This window comes from Rhipicephalus sanguineus, chromosome 3 (assembly GCF_013339695.2).
Source record: "Rhipicephalus sanguineus isolate Rsan-2018 chromosome 3, BIME_Rsan_1.4, whole genome shotgun sequence".
Taxonomy (NCBI): Eukaryota; Metazoa; Arthropoda; class Arachnida; order Ixodida; family Ixodidae; genus Rhipicephalus; species Rhipicephalus sanguineus.
In genome coordinates, this window is record NC_051178.1 from 141,750,481 (window position 1) to 141,766,445 (window position 15,965).

The window sequence follows — 15,965 nt, forward strand, 5'->3', positions numbered from 1 at the left end:
CTACGTGTGAGCATTCCACACAGCACGGAAAACATCAGTAGATTACATTCACATCTCCAACAGCCCGAAAGGGGCATGGAAACTCGCTGCTTTAATATTAGCATGAATACAGGCTTGGAAGTCTGCTGCAGATACGCAGGATGACGGACGAAAAAGAGAAAGTAGAGGGATGTGAGCACAGATACAGGAGCGACACTCACTAACGCCAGATTTCAATTTACGAACCTAAGTTTATTTTTGTCGCTATGCGTGACTCTACATTGAACAATGTTCTGCACAGGCCCCACACAAGACGTTGCTGAAAAACAGGCTCAGTCTTTTGACATTTAGCAGAGCGATGAATTGGGCTAGTTGGTGGTCGTTTCTTTGTTGCGCTGCAGATGACGAGACGAGAACGATAGGACGATACAGGGACACAGGACGAAGGTGCGCAAACTTACAACTGGTTTATTCACATCTTGCCAAGTGTCAAATATAGGTTAATAATAAGATAGATGGATGGGGTGAAGGATGGGAAAAGGCGGAAAAGGGTAAAAAGTAAATAGATAATGCACGCATATGACATATGCCATCTTGAGCACAGACAAATTTTCGCAGATCAGCGTACGCCACTTTCTAGAAATTTTATTTCTGCTTGCGTTAAATATAACGAGGGTGTGATGATGCATTCCTATTTACTTTTTACCCTTTCTCGCCATTTCCCATCCTTCACCCCATCCATCATATCTGATTGTTAACCTATATTAACGCGCTAGCGTTAAAGAACTCATATCGCGGAAATTCCGTCGTCGGCGTCGGTGTCGGCGTCGGTGTCGGCGCCGTTGGTTGTGAGCGAAAAATCATCTTGTCCGTGACCGAAAAATCGAAAAAATTCGGCAGATCCCACGTACCGTGGGAGTCGATGTTATGCGAAGCATGCGGCGGGTAGGAGACTGTGGCGTAACTTCTTTTACTGAGCGACACGTTACAAAATGACGCTAAAGATTTGTATAAATTTTATACGCACACATATATATGTTGAAGTGCCGCATATGTGTTATATAACCAGTTGTTTACGGTTGGGTATGCAACGTGGGTATTACCAACACCAGAAGCAGTGAGCTGATATGTAGTGCTTATACGTGTCCCGAGAACGCACGCACGTTTCACGAACCCGTGTACGTGCGTGCAAGAAGTTCTTGACAGTTCTTGAACAAGGGCATCATCACCGTGATCAGTGAGCACCAGCAGCTGGTCATGACTTGTTATAGGATCCGGTCGTGATGGTGGTGACGAGGGGTCCATGTGTAGTGAGATTTGGGGTATAGTGTAGCTGTTGGAATTCGTGGATGCCGCGGTAATTTCGCCGACAAATTGTCGACAGAGCCGGCGACATGTCGGAACCTGAAGCCGCCCATCGCGTTGGTAAGGTGTAGGCCTTCGAGGCTGGTAGGCCTAGATAGTGCTACGTAGACCAACATGAGTGGATGGTGTTTGTCGTATTCGTAGACTACCTGGGCGTGTGTGGCCTACGTAGCCTAGTCTACAAAGCGGCTGTCAATCAATCTGGCATCATCCTCGGTCACCACGAGGCCATCGCCCAACCTCGTAAGAAACAAGAGGACACTGCGCCGTTCTGGTGGACGAAGTGCACTTTACGGTGCGGTGATGTGGATATCATATGTAACTTTCGTTAATGTATTCCTCCGGGGTCGAGCAATCCTTCAATATAGCTTGCTGAATGATAGGTATACAAATGTAATGCTGATTAGACAGCTATAAAAGGGGAGCCAACACTGGAACAACAGACGTTAATCTGATATGACGCGTGTATCGTAGGTGTACACATCGTAGGAGTATCATGTAATGTTTATTGCTTTCTTGTAAAATTAGATAGACAGCACCACAACCACAATTGACGTTGCGCCGATATTACGCCTGCGTAGGCTGCTTTTCCAAACCAGTTTATAGACCTGACGTGGCTCAGTGGTAGAATACCTGATTGCCACGCAGAATGCTTGGGTTCGATTCCTGCTGGGATCCTAATTTTCATTATTTCCATTCGTTGAGTCAACGCTGCCGATGCTGGTTTTCCTTAACGCTTTAGCATTTAAGTAACCAATGTCTGTTCTCGCCATTCCTGGGTAGATATAAATTGTCAATCACCTGTGGCGCATACCCGTACACCGCGGCCCATGGTAAACGGGTATGTGCCACACGTGTCTAGTGGAAAGGGTTTGACGACGTACGCGACGGGATTTTAACGTTATTCATGTCATGACCCGGCAATCATATTCGTCAAATCCTGTTACCCTCGCATGCAAATTTTGGTCTACACCAAGTTAAGGAGACGATCATGAGAGCGCCCAGACGTAGGCGGCTAGATAGATAGATAGATAGATAGATAGATACGTAGATAGAAACGCTCAAAGTGCCAGAGGTTCGCTAAGAAATGCTTCGCATTTAAAAGCTGCAAATAAAATAAATAATAAAAATGATGGCTCTGAGTGAGAATCGAAACCAGGCCGTCTGCGTGTCAAGCAGGTGTTCCACCACACAGCCACGCCTTTGCTTGGAGCTACACTGAAAGTAACTTTCATGCTTCCCAAAAATACGCGTCCTGCATACAGGTGTCACAGTACGATATGTAATATCGCAGTAATATTGCATGGTAGAAGCGTACGTTGCCATCGGGCGTCACACCATGTCAATATTATAACGACTTGGTGGATTAAAGACAGCCACCCATTACAAAAGGCACACACATTACTGCGCGTATTCCCTTGAGACCACGTAGTGGGTGCATCGCAACTTCGAAAAAGTTTCTCGCGTATAATTGCTCCTGGTTTAAAGCATGCTACACATTACATAAGGCGCACACCTTAGTGCGCGCATTCTGTTAAACACTCGTAGTGTTCGAAGTGCGCACTAGGGGCAGGATACCGCTATCGCGTTCAACTCTTAACGGTGAAGCTTAAGCGTCCCCCAATTTTTTACTTCCGCATAAGTAATAAGCACGCATAGTCTTCCACTTCTCTTTATTTCAAACCCTGCAGATCCTCTTCGTTATGGAGAACCACCTACGTCATACCGGCCGGACGGTGTACATAAAAGAATAGCGGTTATTTTTCTCAATTTCATTTTGTTGCGTTCGAAATAAAGCCGCGTGCCTCGTCGTTATAATGGGAAACACACTGTAAAGCATTTCTTGTGAAATTTCAGACTTCGCTAAGGAGACCCTCGTCAACGCAAGACCGCAGGAGGCAAGAGAATGCAGTCTTAAATAAATCCGACAATGAGACCAATTCGACTGAAATAAGACGGGCTGGCAAGAAAGAGGATACTATTCGACAATTAATGAAAGTGGTATGATTGCGTATGATCGTTCATGCGAACGTTAGGATAACTGCGTGGAGTCCACGAAAAGCAGTATGGAGCAGTATTAACAGCATGTCCAGCTGACAAGCAAGCGCACTAGAAAAATGGTTAGTAAATTCCTTACAGTTGGCATACAGTGTGACACTCATTAATTTATGTAATTGCATGTACGGCTGTCTGTTAGCAAAGGTCGTGATCAAATACTGAGCGATATCTGTCGAAATATATGAAACCACTGGGCATTTCATAGGCAGGTTGACTTGAATACTGAAACCCGCCACGGAAATCCAGTGGTCATGGTGCTCGACTGCTCACCCGAAGGTAGCGGGATCGAATCCCGGCCGTGGCGGCCTTATATCACTGGAGGCGAAATCCTTGAGGAACGTGAGGTTTAGGTGCACGTTAAAGAACACCAGATGGTGAAAATTTCCGGAGCCCTCCACTACGGCGTCCCTCATAATCTTATCATGATTTTGGGACGTAAAACTCCAACAATTTTTGACATTTCGCAAGATGTGAATAAACCAGTTGTAAGTTTGCGCACCACCTGTCCTGTCTCCCTTTATCGTCCTATCGTTCTAGGTCTCGTCATCTGCAGCGCAACAAAGAAACCATGAAGTCTTTTGACAACACGTGCGTGACAATGACTATGTGCAGACGTAATGTGCCTCCGGATGCACATTGTTGTTGTTGTTGTTGTTGTTGTTGTTGTTGTTGTTGTTGTTGTTGTTGTTGTTGTTGTTGTTGTTGTTGTTGTTGTTGTTGTTGTTGTTGTTGTTGTTGTCGTGGTGGTGGTGGTGGTGGTGGTGGTCGTGGTGGTGGTTGTCGTCGTCGTCGTCGTGGTAAAGACGTTGCATATATAGTTACGACGAAAACAGAGTTTGAATCAAAGAGTCAGGTTTGCAAACAATCTGCTCTGTTGTGTTCTATTCTAATTGGCTTGCTTTGGGGAGGTAGATGTTTATGTCCCTTCGTCTACTCCATTTCTATGAGTTCTACAGCGCAAGAAAAGAAACAAATGGTTACCACAAAGCAAAAAGTAACAAGTAAAGAAAAATATATATCAAACTGAAAGAAAGAAACAAAATAGCATAGCAATGGACAGTTCGCTTGCAGGAGTTCACTTTGTAATAGAACGTTCACATACACAAACATCTTTCGAAGTTATACCTACAGTATACGGAATAAAACATGACACAATCTCATTCGGAAACCAATAAAGTGCCCGGCGCAACGTTCCTTTTGATGCCAGCAGAGACTTTGACCCAGGTGCTTGCACAAAAACGGTCGTTTCCTGTGCGCTCAATAACCATTCTTTTAAATATATTTTTTTGCCACGATGGCAGTGAACTTCGATTTCCTCTGTAGCGTTTTACGCACGTGGAAATTTTGGTCTCTGACGTATGAATACGCACGATTTGAGTTCAATGCCGTTGTTTAGTTCTCGTTTTCGCGGTACAGTTTTTTTTTTTTCGGTACGCAAAGTACCAGATGATTCATCTTTGAAAGCGATAACTGTTTGGCAGGTGTCTTCATTTGTTATGGGATCTCGCAACTGAGCTGTGATCGACGTTTCAGTCACTTCTCACACGTGAGGCGAAGCAAATGTGGGCACAACGTGGGACATTATATAATCCTTAAAGTAGGCTATGCATACGCTTCTTGTCCAACTGTATGCATACTCTCGCTACCTCCATTAGAACTCTACCGCAGTTCTCGCAATGTAATCGGCCGAAGTTTGCAGCTGGCATGTCCTGGACGGCAACGTCACGTCACCTATTGATGGCTGACACGTGTTTGACGTCAAGGATGCGAGGAAACTGTTTTGCGACTCCATACCGCTCCTGTTGATGTTTCTGCAGTCATCGCAACTGTATATCTTATAGACCAAGGACGATGAATGGTGAACGGTGTCTTTTTTTTTATTAAATGTGTTTAAGGAGAGGTTGGTGCCTATACATGGCTACTCCTCTTCCCTTACTTATTAACTTGCGTCACGAACTTTGTGTTCTACCGTACGTATTCGCATACAACCAGCGCTTGTTAGGACTGGGTAATCATGTCTAGTGTTGGCGAAATGCTGTCTCACTGACGGATAACGTTGGCCAGTTTTGCCATACGTTGCCTGAATGATTATTTCCAAATAATTGGTTCACGCGCTATGTACAATTTCCCCCGTAAGAAGTTTCTGCTTGATTTATTTTTTTCCCTCATTACGCCCGCTATGGCCGGGTAGAATTTCCTGTATTCCACACCTTAACAGCGCACGACTTAGGTAAATTATGTGTTTTTCCTCTTGGCGGTTCCTGATAGCGACCATTAGACTGTCATCTCGCGGACCCGTCCCTTCGTAAGTGGCAGAGTGTGATACTAAATGCTATGTTCGTTCATAGCCGGCACGTCTGAGAGAACTGCTGTGAAGGTGCACCAGCATCATGCATGGCACGCACTTGTCTTCTCATACGTTTCTCTGTCTTTACTGTTTTTTTCACAGCGGAGCAGTGTAGGCCGGCCGTAAAAACTTAGGTTGGTTGGTTGATTGGTTGAAAAACTTTATCAGGGTCCTGCAAGGCGCGTTAGCGTGCAGCGGGCGACCCCTACGTCGGGACCGCAGAAAAACACAGGTGGGTATGCGCCACAGGAATTGGGCAAGCCTCGCCACCACCGAGCGCAGCAGGTGCGAGTGTCGAGCAAAATCTCTGCTCGGCGAAGTGGAGCACACGGAACACGTGAAAGAGCATGTCGAAACAAAGCATGTCGAAATTGCGTTCTTCGAGCAAGAAACGATGGGAATGCAGCACACCACTGCCACAGTAAATATCTGACAATTGTTTTTTACATAAACCGGAGAAAACAAACGTCACTTCAATTTTTGTACTCACAAAATGATACCAACCTAACATTTCCACGATTTACATCAATGCGCGACACTTGATTGGGTAAATTTGAACCGTTATTTGTTATTCACTTTTTTATGCCCTGAATACAAAAACAAGAAAATTTTTTCAAAATCTATTTGCTTTCTCTCGAGCCTTCCTATCTCCAACCTCCAATTCGGGTTACAGAACTTCCCGAGCGGCACTCTTCGAACGCGAAAAGTATTTAGCTTACAGTGTTTGTCCCTGGCCACCATATCTACAGAAAGGGTGAACGGTTACTCACTTGAAGCAGAAATGCGATATTTATTTGCACCAACAATAACAGTGAAGTTTAGGTCTCCCAAGTGCAATGATCCGCAAACGTTGAACCGCGAAAGGTAAGCGACGGCATCGAACAACGTTAGGAATAATTGGCAAGTGCGAGAAAAAGAAAATACACAAAGCACCGGTGGCAGGACAATCAACCGTCATCCTCAGCGAACATATGTGTCCAGTGGACGTTTAGCTTTCTATCTTTTTGTGCGGTGATCGATCTTCGTGGCGCAAGCAGGCAAGAACGCCGCGATGACCAGGCATGCAGACAAATGCCCGAGGTCAAAACATGTCAAGGGAGTCCTTATTTTGAACGAAAACTTGCGCACTTGCATGCTTTGAATGAAAGATCCACTCTAAAGGTATCTATTTTTGTTTGTTTGTTTGTTTTTTCCTGGATGGCGCCGATTCGTGTCGGATGTCGCTTGAGTGCGTATGATATTCCTTTGTAACGTGACCCACTACTTAGTTCGCGTTCTCACAAGGGTCCTTGTGAGAACGCGAAGGCCAGATGACAAACGACGCAATCCGTTCAACCAAAACGCTTTTTCTTTTCATATTTACGTAGGATATATACTGCACGTACGCATACGCTTGTTCCCCGTCACACTGTCGTCCGCATTCGCATGTGTGTGTGCCTGGCGCGGCAAAAACGTTTGCACGTGTGTGCATATCCAGCTTGCTTTCGAACAGAGTCACATGACATCGTAAGTTATTGCGCCGCATAATTTCGTGTCGTAACTTGGACATCAAAAGTACTGGGCGTCAGCTATTGGCACCTCTTTGGTTCAAATATGCTACAGTTGGGGTTTAACGTCCCAAAACCACGGAATGATTGTGAGGGACGCCGTAGCGGACGGTTCCGGAAATTTCGACCACCTGGCGTTCTTTAGCGTGCACCTACATCTAAGTACACGGGCCTCCAGCATTAAGTGCGGCCGCTGCGGCCGGTATTCGATCCCGAGACCTTCGGGTCAGCAGACGAGCACCATAACCATCAGACAACCACGGCGGGTGCTCTTATAGGTTCAAAGCCTTTTCGAGTGCGGTGTATGCGTGTTGTTGTACGTATAGCATATATTGAACCAAGAGGACAATATGTGATGCACTCGCTTCCGGCTTCTTAATTGCCCTTCCGAAAGGACGCGCTGATCTAACGGCTAAACTATTGAAACACATGACAGTGCGTGATAAGGTATTATCACTGTATACGCAAAGAATATGCTTAATAAATTATTCAGGCTAGAAACAAAGAGTGAAAGAAACGAGTCATAAAGAAACACGAGGACGAGTCCCACCAAGGAATTCGTTGAGGATCGCAGTCCTCGCGTCTCTGACAGCGGCCGTTTCTTCGTGTGAACCCTTTCCTTTGACGTCTCTCCGTGCGATGAGTTTCGCGAGATTAAAATGAGATTGCGCACACCGGAAGCGTGTGGCGGTGCAGTAACCCCACGAGACTCGAAAAGCGAGAGGGTTGAGGACTCCGTCAAAATGCGAGCAGGCATTTTGCCCGTTTTCCTGTCCACATTCGGGAGAGGGTTATCGCCTTTTAACCACGGTGTAAGAATATACTCAGGTGATGACACTCTTCCCCCAACGCATGGGAAACCGCAATCCACGCGCGTCCAGATAATGTTCGGTTTCTTATCAGATGACTTGGAGGGCGCTACGAAAAGCGGGGCAGTCGTCTCCATAGCAACGCGCATGCTGCTGATAACGTGCATTTTTCTGTGCCATTTTGCTGGATAATGTTCATCCGCCAAGCGGCGTCGAGGGGCGAAATCGAGAGAGCAACAGGAGAGGGCACGGCGAGCGCGGCGGCGATGACGTAGGACCACCGTGATTCGGCTACTCGCGGGCGCTCTCCGCCTCAAGCCATTAGATTGCGCACCGCTCAACGGACCGACGACCGAACATTTTCTGGCCGCTTAGGCGAGCGCAGTGTCAACACCTGAATATTCTTACACCGTGCTTTTAACTGACCTTTACCTGCAGAGAGGATGCAGCTTTGCTGCATCCTCTCTGCAGATCATTGGCGCCGGAAGGTGCCCCTTTTGACGTGCTTCGTCATTTCGGTGCCTGGAGGAAGGCACGGTTATTTAAAGCCTGTTGATTGGCCAATTCGGCAGTGTCATCGCCTTTGCCGGTTGTAAGCACCGAACCCGATGCTATCTCTTGTACATAGTAAATGATGACAGAACAACCAAGCGGAGTAATATTTCGAAGTGGAAGCGATTTTGACGATATTTTCTCTTTGTTTTCTTCCGCGCGACTATCTAGGCAGAGGGCACGCGCAGAAACACTCACTCAAACAAAGTGCTGTGGGTCGTATTCACAAAAACGTCTTACGCTAAAAATTTTCGTAAGAAAATATTTCACCCAATCACGATGCGGGACACGTCATTACCGAAGCCGTCTTACCGATGGGAAAACGCACTTACGAAAGAGAAGGGTTGTTAATTCTGTCCTCTATTCTTTAATAATTCTTTTCAATGGGCACTTCATCAACCGGCTAATGTGTATTGCCAGCTATATATATTAATAATTTCTTGTACTAACGACTAGTATCTATTAAAATTGCAAATAATTCCGCTTTTCGGCTTCTTTGCAATTTTGTCCGTTGTTGAAAACTGGGCGAGTTCCTACAGCATACCCTGACGACAAATAGCGCAGTAATTCGCACGACGCCAAAGAAGAGGCAGAGCTGGCGCTCTGTGTGTGTGTGTGGGGGGGGGGGGGGGGAGGTATTACAGCGCTATATACGTTGGAAAATGTTCTTTTCTTTTTCTTGTAGGTCCCCTCTGTTTGAGGAAATCTAAATTGATCATCACGCATCACTAGTATTTTCTATTTTCTAATATAATATTAGTTGGTTTTACGTCCCAAAACCATGATATGATTATGAGAGACGCCGTAGAGCTCCGGAAATTTCGGCTGTGTAAGTCTAAGCACACGGACCCTATAACCTTTTGCCTCTGTCGAAATGCAGCCGCCGCGGCCTGGGTTCGATGCCGCGGCGTTCGGGTCAGCAATCGAGCACCATAACCACTAGGTGACCGCGGTGTGTTTGTCTACTTTCTATAAAATATTCAATAAGACGTGCGTTCGTTACATGACATGTCTCTATAGGCCATTTTGTAGGTCGTTTGTAATGAGCACGCGACCTTCAGTGAGCTTTAGTGTGCGTGTTTTTCTATCGTGGCATAAAACGTCAACAACAGCTGTAAAGAGAACTGGCGAGCCAATGCCTGCTGCGAGTGAGGAAAGCAGACGGTGCAGTCGCTATAGAAACACCCATGACACTAATAAAGGAATAAGAACGAGTGAACATCAAATGTGACGTGTAAGCAAAGGTTGTAAAGCCGCCTTTCATCGTAAATGACCTGAAATGGAGTATGCGATGAATAACATTTTTCTCCTGTGTTACTAACCTGGAAAAAAATGCATGACGTGATGACAAATCCTCAGATAACGCTCAGCATTTTAAGATAAGTTGCATAGTCCTGACTAAAAAAAATGATAAGTAATTTATCACGCAGAAACCATCCCGAGATGGTTTCTGTAAACGTCAATGTATGAAGTATTGAAGCAATGTGGCGACACATCGTATTGCCAACGCCAAAACTGATCATGTCTGATCAAGCCCGTAGCCAGGAATATTTTTCATGGGGGGGGGGGGGGGGGGGGGTCACTCGCAGAAAACCTTGGCTACTAGAGAAAAACACCTATCTTCATTATTTATTTTTGGCAAACAAAAATACAGGGGGGGGGGGCGATCCCTCCCCCTCCGTGGCTACGGGTTTTTGTCTGATACATATACTGCAACCGGAATCCTCTCTTGCGTTTGGATAGAATGGATGGATTCTATGAGCGTCCCATTTATAACGGGGCGGTGACAAGTGTACCACCAGGCACGATTTTAAAAAAAAGTGTTTCCCTTTTCTCTTCTTTCTCTTAATGTTGGCCTAATGTCTCTACTTCAATTAAATCTATCTTACTACCGGAAAAAAAACGTAAATTATTAGCCCACTTCTCTGCCCTTTACGGCAGAGTGTTCTTATTTTTTTCCAATGTTTATTTTTGTCCTTTCTCTCTAATTTTCTGCCACCAATACTCTAACCGTCTGTTACTTATTTCAATCGCGGGTTTGTTTAGCTTTCTATTGTTGTCCCTAAAACCCAAGGCTTCATGCAGGCTCGTGCCCAAACGTACACCTGGGTGGATATCTCCACATTCAATCAGAACATGCTCCGCCGTTTCCTTATCTTCCCCGCAGCACGTGCATTGTTCTTCTTCTTTACTGAATCTCGCTTTATAACTACGCGTTCTAAGGCAACCCGATCTGGCTTCAAACAGTAAAGCGCTACGGCAGCGGCTGTTTGAGCTCTGGACTGAGAGCCCCACCCGACAGTTCTCAATACTTCCAATAAAAGTTTTCTCTCTCTCTCTCTCTCCCTTGAATTATCGTAAAATGCCTCCCTCCTTATTTCATTCTTGCCCTTTCGGTAATTACCCAAAGCCGGCTTTTTCTCCATAGCTGCCATCCAGTAAATCCTCTCCGCCTCTCTGACTTTTCGCTTAACGCTCTTTGTTGACATATTGTTTACACTACCAGCCGTATATTTACTAGTGAGCCTCGTAGTTCTCCTTCTCCACTGTGTGTCCACGCTCTTCCTGTACAACTAACGGAACACCTTCTCTGCCCATCTACTCTCCTTCATATTTCTTAGCCTTTCTTGGAACCTTATTTTGCTCTGAGCTTCCCTCGCCTCAAAACCTGCTCATCCCATATCGCCATTTACTGCCTCATTTGTCATCTTCCCGTGAGCACCCAACGCGAGGCGTCCCACAGTCCTTTGATTTATATCCATTCCCGATTGCACCTCTGCCCTCATGCACACCACTGAATTCCCAAAAGTAAGCCACGGAACCATTACACCTTTCCACAGACCTCGTACCTATCGTATCCCCACAACGCTCTGTACTTCATTATTGCGGCATTCCTCTTTCCTTTTGCTGCCGAGGCCACTGTTCACGCTGCGCCATCTAGCGCTGTCGTCGCAATGTCCGTCTGTAGTGAGTGTATGAATATATACACAGACAAAATTGCGTAAATATAAATAACACGGGTTCAATTCTGGCTAGCACAGGTGAAATGTTAAAGGTTATTCTTTTTTTTTTGTCTTTGTAGAACGGCAAGCGTACTCATCATCACGCATCCGGTGACGCCAAGTTGGTCCGACGACTGGTTTTGAAATCGTTCCCTTTGCCCCGGAGCCCTTGAGTTTCCCAGAGTCCAAGTAGGCGTGAAATAGTTTACATACATACATACATACATACATACATACATACATACATACATACATACATACATACATACATACATACATACATACATACATACATACATACATACATACATACATACATACATACATACATACATACATACATACCGTTTCATCATTCTACATGCCTCATTCTTCAATGTGCGGTAATAAACTAGATTTTCTGTTCTGGTTAGCATCCCCGACTTTCCATTTTCTTATCTCTCTTTCTCTCCTGAGGACTCATTATTCAAGCACGTGTAATAATGGTCTCAAGCACTCGATATGAACGAGATACAAGCTGCACATTTTCCCAATGAGAATTCCTCCCTAATGTTGCAACGTTAGAAGATTAACCGTTTCGACGCCTTAAGACTGTGTGCTGTAGTTTCGTTTCGCAAACTGACAAGCTTCGAAACTTCTGGCGTGAATATTCGAGTTGCGGGCGAACGAAAATGGAGGAAATTTACATGGTGCTGTTTGACATTAAGTCTGGATATCATGAAACCCATGCGTTCCGTCAGTATACGGCGCGTCGAAGTGATATCCGCTTGAACCAGCCGAGTACGAAGACACGGATTTAAACACTGGAAGGCACAACGCCGTGCTTCAGAGCTTCACGAACAATGGCGTTGCTTGTTGAGTGCATATCACAGTCATAGCACAAATTCATTTTTATTTTACAAACACAAGACACGGTAACTGGGATTGTTTATTGCGCATTCTTACATAATAAGTCAGAAAACAAGAACAAAAATTTACTTTGTTTCGTCACTGCCAGGGCATTTGTCGTGCGTGGCCGATATAGATTTCTCCTTCATAACAAGTGTAGCAACGGTTATTTGTGAGCTGAAGGTATATACGTGTACGTTACAAAACATATCTCGCTAGAAGCGGTTTCCTATAGTAATTACGCCTGTTTGTGGAGTTGCGCCAGTATTGGAATGAATTCCTGCAAAGAGAAGTAAGCAAAACACAAATTCATCTGAGAGAAAAGTATTTTAAAGGTATAAAAATTTAACATATGAATGCAGAGGGCACGGGCTCCACTTATGTCTGCGCATTCTTTCTTGTATCTAATGAATGAGCCTGTTTATGCCAGGCCAACATCTTACCATATCATTTAAATTTCTCCCTTTGTATCCGCGTCAAATCTTCGCCTATATATATATATATATATATATATATATATATATATATATATATATATGTGTGTGTGTGTGTGTGTGTGTGTGTGTGTGTGTGTGTGTGTGTGTGTGTGTGTGTGTGTGTGTGTGTGTGTGTGTGTGTGTGTATAGCAGCACATCGTGAAAACATATGATTTGGTTTCTATTACAAAAAAGAAATTGTACCAATTGTACCACCTTACAGGCCGCCTGTACTGTTGATGAAAGTACCTCGCAATGTTCCATCCTATGTGGCAATAATATATCTTCTATATGAGTGGGGGAGATGATCGACATGTAACCATTAATACACCTTACTGCTAAAATTCAAGACAAGGTGCGGAAAAAGAATAGCGTTATAGCATTTAGTAGGCCGCTTCACGGAATCCAGCTTCACATAGATTCAAGCATATGGGTGTACTTAATTTGACTTATCCTGCGGCTTTGTACGAGTCGAACGATCTGAAGTTACGGCTTAAGGCTGCCTAGATTTTGGTAGCACCTACCTTGTGGATCACTCCTTGTCGGCACGAAAGGCAGCGAACGTGCAACGTGTGCGTATTGACGATGAGAAAATGCTGGTTCTTTAAGGCGTGCTCCACCAGAACATCGCTTTTGATTTCGCTTTCCAGCACCTGTGAAAATGAGTGTTCGAGTTCCAGTTCTTAACTTGGTATTTTTATTGTAGCGGTAACGATATGTATGCGTGTGTCAGAGTGCACCGGAAGGAGACGTGTGCTGGAACATGAATGCTTGCGGGGACGCCTTTCGAAGCTAACCATTAGCCTATGCAAACAAAGCTCTCATGTGTGGCAAGACCTTCCGAAAAGTGAGGACACAAGAATGTGCTTGTGACAACAACATCCCTGCAAGCTATTAGTGCGCTGCAATTTGATGGTTGCAATGTGAGAGTCGTGCGTACTTCGACTAAACGCGAGGGCGAATTAATTTATTAATTCACCGTCGTTGTCAATCAATTCGACCTCGCGCTGCCCATCGCCAGCAACCTGGTTATCTCAATTCCCAGAGCGACCACCCGGAAAGGCTTTGGTGCGGGTTCGAACCTCGCGCCAGCACGAAATTTTCGACAGCTAGGAAGCTTTTATTTCCAAGAAATTCGTATGGGTTTCTTGTAGCTTTCTGCTGCAAACGGCTTAGGATGACCATATGTCACCCATGCGACTAAAGATATCGTAATGACGAGGGTTCCAGGCGGGCTAGTCGGTTCATGAACATTATGGCAGAATAGCGCAACCTAACACACAGGACACAGCGTCTTGTCCTGTCTATTTCACTGTCCCATAGGTTGCGCTGTTCTGCCGCAATATAATGACGACCTTGTCTTGGTAATAATGGGATTAGCGTCTTCATAGAGGTCGGTTCTGTTTTATACTGTCGCGCGACAAACATTTGTGCTTCTCTTTACTTCTTCAATCGTCTCCTACGGCTCACCTGAAAGCACGTGAGGCATATCCACTTGTTTACGTTGTCCAGGTTCCTCAGGTCTGAACTTAGACCCTGGTTCGGCAAGCGGCTGACCATGTTCCCATGTGGGCAACTCAGGACGGGAATCTGCCACTGATACCAAGCCCGCGTCAATGTGACAGCTTAGGTGAGCAAGCATGACCGCGTAGATGACTTCCACACACGTATTAACTACTACAAGGTTTCATCGCAGCGCACCCTCTTCCCGAACCCCTCCCACTGAGGCCTTTACTATCAGGACGCAGTGGTGCTAAGGCGACGTATTAGTGGGGGTGCCCCCCCCCCCCCTTGTGCGCACGCTTATGCTCTGGAGTGTCCTTGGCAAGCAAATGAACATCATACGTGTTCATGAAGCTTCATTTGCAATTTTTTAGGTGCACGTTAAAGAACCCCAGGTGGTCGAAATTTCCGGAGCCCTCCACTACGGCGTCCCTCATAACCATATCGTGGCTTTGGGACGTTAAACCCCAATAATTATTGTTAGATTATTATTGCGATGTCGATGAACACTGCTTGATAACGCAAAGTGTAATAACAATAGTTTGTTATCGTTACGAGAAATTATGACTACTAGTCGGTAAAAACCGTTTCGTATTACTATATCATCTGTCAAAACGTCTGTTCATTAGAGGAAAGCTATTGAAAAGGTGTTCTATAATCGACACGGTTCGATTCACATTCGATTCGCTCTCAAAAATTTGATACTTGCACACTCCTCCAGTTGAACGTCTCGTACAGTTGAATTCTCCGCTACAGCGTTACCGCGCAACTGTGCTATACGCGAAAATTAATTGCGAGCTGTACCTCGCTTTTTAAGTTCATGCAGTAAGCGGCGTATGAGGTTAAACTTACAGTTTCAATGTCACGTTCAGGCTCCACAACGATAGGCGTAGCTGTTGCAGGAAAAGAAAACGAGCATTTAATTAATGTAAGTAAACTTTATTTACTGTGCAAGCGAAAATAAATTCACGAAGAAGCAGAATGTCACTGGTGTATACATACGGGTGTAAATCTATTAGGCGTTTCACAATGCTGTTGTGAGGAGGAACTTGGTCACTGGGGTTGTAGGTGTCCCATATCAGTACAGTACAGTACAGTACAGTACAGTACAGTACAGTACAGTACAGTACAGTACAGTACAGTACTCACGGATTGAAACAGGACAATTTAGGGCTAAGTAATGCACATACTTTTTTCCCACCGTCTTCAGTTCGGATCATGTGGGTGAAATATCGACTCGAATGCGTAGATGAAAACCAACATTATCTTTAGAGACCCGATTCGACGCGACACTACGTGGTTACCTCGAGCAATTGCGAATACCAGTCATCATGCTAAAAAATTTGATGTCGCATTTGAATCCGTGAGTACTGTACAGTACAGTACAGACGCTAAACCTACGTTTATTGCTACTGTTGCGCTCGGGCTACGTTATGCGC

General features: G+C 45.1%; 2 protein-coding genes across 2 annotated transcripts in view; both read right to left on the bottom strand.

The window, feature by feature from the left end:
- Positions 1 to 15,965, bottom strand: part of LOC119387312 (histone deacetylase 6-like) — a 132,939-nt gene that overhangs the window by 92,477 nt on the left and 24,497 nt on the right. The gene's annotated exons all lie outside the window — the stretch shown is intronic.
- LOC119387311 (polyamine deacetylase HDAC10) overlaps positions 12,554 to 15,965 on the bottom strand; it is a 32,800-nt gene continuing 29,388 nt past the window's right edge. Inside the window, exons 15-18 of the mRNA XM_037654661.2 lie at positions 15,379 to 15,419; positions 14,494 to 14,619; positions 13,548 to 13,676; positions 12,554 to 12,827 (exon numbers count right to left, since the gene is read on the bottom strand). Of these exons, the coding sequence (XP_037510589.1) occupies positions 12,786 to 12,827; positions 13,548 to 13,676; positions 14,494 to 14,619; positions 15,379 to 15,419 (338 nt within the window). The 3' untranslated portion in view covers positions 12,554 to 12,785. The remainder of the gene's footprint in view (positions 12,828 to 13,547; positions 13,677 to 14,493; positions 14,620 to 15,378; positions 15,420 to 15,965) is intronic.